Source organism: Carettochelys insculpta, chromosome 6 (genome assembly GCF_033958435.1).
Source record: "Carettochelys insculpta isolate YL-2023 chromosome 6, ASM3395843v1, whole genome shotgun sequence".
NCBI classification, from domain to species: Eukaryota; Metazoa; Chordata; order Testudines; family Carettochelyidae; genus Carettochelys; species Carettochelys insculpta.
Window position 1 is genome coordinate 117,125,802 of NC_134142.1, and position 3,670 is coordinate 117,129,471.

Sequence of the window (3,670 nt, forward strand, 5' to 3'; positions counted from 1 at the left end):
CTGCAGAAAAGCGGAGGATTTCTCCTTCCAGGACCATGGACACGTCTTACCCTCGCGAGGACTACCTGCCCATGACGTCCCGCAAGCAGGATCCTTGTCCCACTGTTATCAACATCAGCCCCTCGGTAGTGCCCCGGGACCACCTGATCTGGTCCATCTTCAACAGCATCTACATGAACCTCTGTTGCTTTGGCCTTGTGGCTCTTGCTTACTCTGTTAAGGTAAGGCAGCCTGGCTCTACTCTGCCTCTTTTCCACAAACTGATAGAGGCTGATGTCTTAGTGCAGAAATGGGCTCTTTCATGTGTGTCTGCCAGTCACTCAGCGATTCCAGGATTTCCTGGGGGACGCTGTCAGGAAGTGTATGCTTCCGTGCATCTAGTTTTACATGGAACCTCCTTCTGGAGGTCTCTGTAAGGATGATATATTCCCGTTCTCTTGGGTTGACCTGGAGATGCTATGATTTCCCAGGGTCTTTGGTAGGAATTACAGCTTTTAGCCAGGTTACACAGAGATTCTGGGTTCTCTGTGCTGTGAGGTGTAATACACCCTAAAATCAGGAGGTGACGTGGAAAATCAAGGGATTGTTGGAAGAATGTCATGACACAATAGAAAGCTGTTATTGGCAATTGGCTTCAGTTTGCCTCAACCATAAAGTTTGTCTTGCCAGGCTTGGTCTACACAGTTCTAGCGATGGTTTTGTGTAGCTAGAATGGACTTATCTGCAATCAATTTACGTGGGTGTCTTCACAGAGGGAGGTTGAAAAGAGAAAGTCTCCTGTAGACCTCTCTTACTCCTTGCGCTATCGAGGAGTACAGGGGTCATCTGCTGACCCCTGATAGTTCGAGTGCTCACGTCTCTACCAGGGTTGATCTGCCACATAATGTAGACATACCTTAATAATGTCTCAGCTGAGGAATCTAGCCCTGTCCACTATCTGGAATTCTCCCTTTAAAAATGAAAATTCCTGTGTAAAAAACAACTATCAATAATTCCTCCGGCTGGTCAGGGACAGGCTGCCAGAGCCACCTGATTGGGTGACTGTGTAGGAAAGGGCACTGACAGGGCAGAAGAGCTCACTGGAGTGTTGGTTTACAGAGCATTGGGAATTACGTGAGCCCCTTGTACTGGTGTATCACCCTTAAACACCACATCGTCCTGCTGCCTGAGGCTGGTGTGGATCATCTGTACTCTCAGCTAGATTCCCACACAGCGGGGAAGCTGTGAGCTGTCCTGGCAATCACATTTTCCTGCTATCCCCTACTTCACGCCATCAGTATGGATGAGGTTCTAGGGACTGACCTCTCTGCTCCAGGGGATGCCCTGGAGACCACAAGCCATTTGGAGGGCCTCCTGCATATCCCAGACCTTGTAGCTGGGATTCTGCTCTGTTTGGGAATCAGGGAGGGTTATAGCCTGAACTCCTGGGAATGGATTTACTGGCAGTTCACCAGGAAGCACTTCTGAGAGAAGTGTGGGAAAGGAGAGATGTGACGTGATCATTCTGTTCTCCGATGTCTCTCCTGTGGCTCATTGATATAAGGTCAGCGCAGCTGCTCCTTGGATGTGATTTGCTAACAGATGCCCACAGGCAAGGAAAGCCTGAGTGAGGCATGTGAGGAAGAAACAGAGACACCAAGAGGCAGAGAGTGGACTAAGCTGAGAGCTGCTGTATGTTGAATTTACAGGGGCTTCCTGCTGGGGTTTCATTCACACAGCCAGGAACTGCAGGAAGGGGTAAATTACAGCAGGACGGGAATTACTTTAATTGACATTTTATTGCAGTCCCCTGTGACTTTTATGGCTCTGATCCTCTCTTCGGGCCCCTGACCGGGTGAGTGACACTACTGAGACTTGTGGGCTAAATTCAGAGATGGCTTGTATGGTAAGGGCATGTCTGCTTTGCCATGGCATAGAGGGTGAAAGAGCCAGAGGAAGGTGCATGTTATTTTCTTGGACTCAGAAGTTTAGGCTGACAGAAGTTCAGAGAGAATGGAGCTGGGAGAGAACAGCCAGCTACAGAGCTAGGGAGAGAGAGAAGTGAGGTGAGTGACAGGCAGGCTCTGAGGTGGCTGCAGCCTGTTCTGGTGCTTATAGCTGGATTGTGTTGCTCTTAGGGCCTTGTCTTGCTCTTTGCCTCCTCTGCCATGTTTCTCACTTGCTGCCCCTCCCTGGCTTGGCTGTTGCAGGCACGGGATCAGAAGGTGGCTGGTGACATCGAGGCCGCTCGCCACTTCAGCTCCAAAGCCAAATGCTACAACATCCTGGCAACAATCTGGAGCCTGCTGCTGCCACTGGTGCTCATCGGCCTGGTGATCACCGGTGTGATCCACCTCTCCAAGCTCGCTCAGGAGTCCATGGACTTCTTCAACTACCAGATCTTTGCTTACGACGAGGACAGAAAGTGACCCAGGGGCTTTGTGAGCTCCTGGCAACACGCACGCCACTCTGGCAGCCTCCCAAAGACACTGCTACTCTAATCTAACCCAGCACACTAAACCACTGCACATTGCAACCTCTGCCGCTGTCACTTAGAGCCACCAATGCCTGGCACCCACCAGAGCACCACTGAGGTACTCGTGTGCCCCAGAACTCATTTCACAGCTTGCCCTCTGAGGTGGCTTGCAGTGCGAAAATAGTTCCTACCGCACTGGGGCAGATTGCATGGACGCCTGCCCGAGCTCGTTCCAAAACAGCAGAGCCTGTGCACTGTGGTCCCTCTCTTCCATTTATCCTCCTTTGGTCTTTGCTTGTCCTTGGCCCTGGGCCATGAGAGACACGAGGTACCGGCTTCCCTCAGAATCCTGTTCTTTCGTTACTGTGTCCAACGCTGGCTGCACCATCAGTCTAACCTTGGTTGTTACTATTTAAAGGATTAAATAACTTCACAAGTCTCTTTGCGTGTGGCAGGTTCTTGTGGCTAGTGGAAACATGGTGTGATTACTTGGTTGCGCTCAGCTCGTGGCTTCACACCTCACAATCACAATGGCGGATTCTATGGTGATCGTGTGATTCCAAGAGCTGGAGAGTCTACACATGGGCCTGGAGAACCTAGGCCTTAATTTAGGCCTGGCCTCTCCTTTGTGCCCTGGGCGCCCGAGTAGCAATGTATATGTCAGGAGTAGATCCGGGAGGCTAATTAATATAAGGGGGGTGCCCAAGTGGGGAGGGGAAGGCAAAAGAAATGAGCCTGGGTGTTTGAATCCATATTGCTATCACCTGTGAATGGACCAAGCTGCCTAGAGGGTGGTGTGGGTCTGTGAGAGGTTACCTAATATGAATTGAGCTATGCCCTACACATTCATTATACTGAAGATTCTCAAAGGAAAGGGTGCTGTGGGTCGGATCAATGAAGAACCAAGCTGAACCTCTGCCCAAAACTTAGCGAACCCCTAACAAACCTAACCCCCCATTTTTGCCATGTCTTGATTCCATTCAGGAGCAAGGATGGGAGAGCCGCCGGAAGGCTGTGTGGCTGGCATTCTGGCATGCGTGGAAGTATAAAGCAATGGAAATCTGACCATCTCTGGTGACAGTACACTTCTGGAGCACTGCAGGGTGGGTCAGAGGATCATGGAAAGGGAAGGTGGGAGAGGGAATCCAGTCCATCTCCCCATGCTGAGGCAAGGTTAAGCAGCCAGAGGGCATACGGCTCAAAGAGCAGCACCTC

The 3,670-nt window shown here is 50.9% G+C and overlaps 1 protein-coding gene across 2 annotated transcripts; it reads left to right on the plus strand.

Moving 5' to 3' along the window:
- On the plus strand, positions 1 to 2,890 carry LOC142014804 (interferon-induced transmembrane protein 5-like). 2 transcript variants are annotated; one of them, XM_074997952.1, is made up of 2 exons: positions 1 to 221; positions 2,190 to 2,890. In XM_074997952.1, the coding sequence occupies exons 1-2, from the start codon at positions 36 to 38 to the stop codon at positions 2,406 to 2,408; spliced, it is 405 nt and encodes a 134-aa protein (XP_074854053.1). In that variant the 5' UTR covers positions 1 to 35; the 3' UTR covers positions 2,409 to 2,890. The 2 variants fall into 2 exon arrangements, 1 of the variants encoding a protein (XP_074854053.1); XR_012646048.1 differs by lacking the exon at positions 1 to 221 and adding an exon at positions 1,568 to 1,834 and having other exon boundaries at positions 2,190 to 2,289.
- Positions 2,891 to 3,670: the final 780 nt, after the last annotated feature.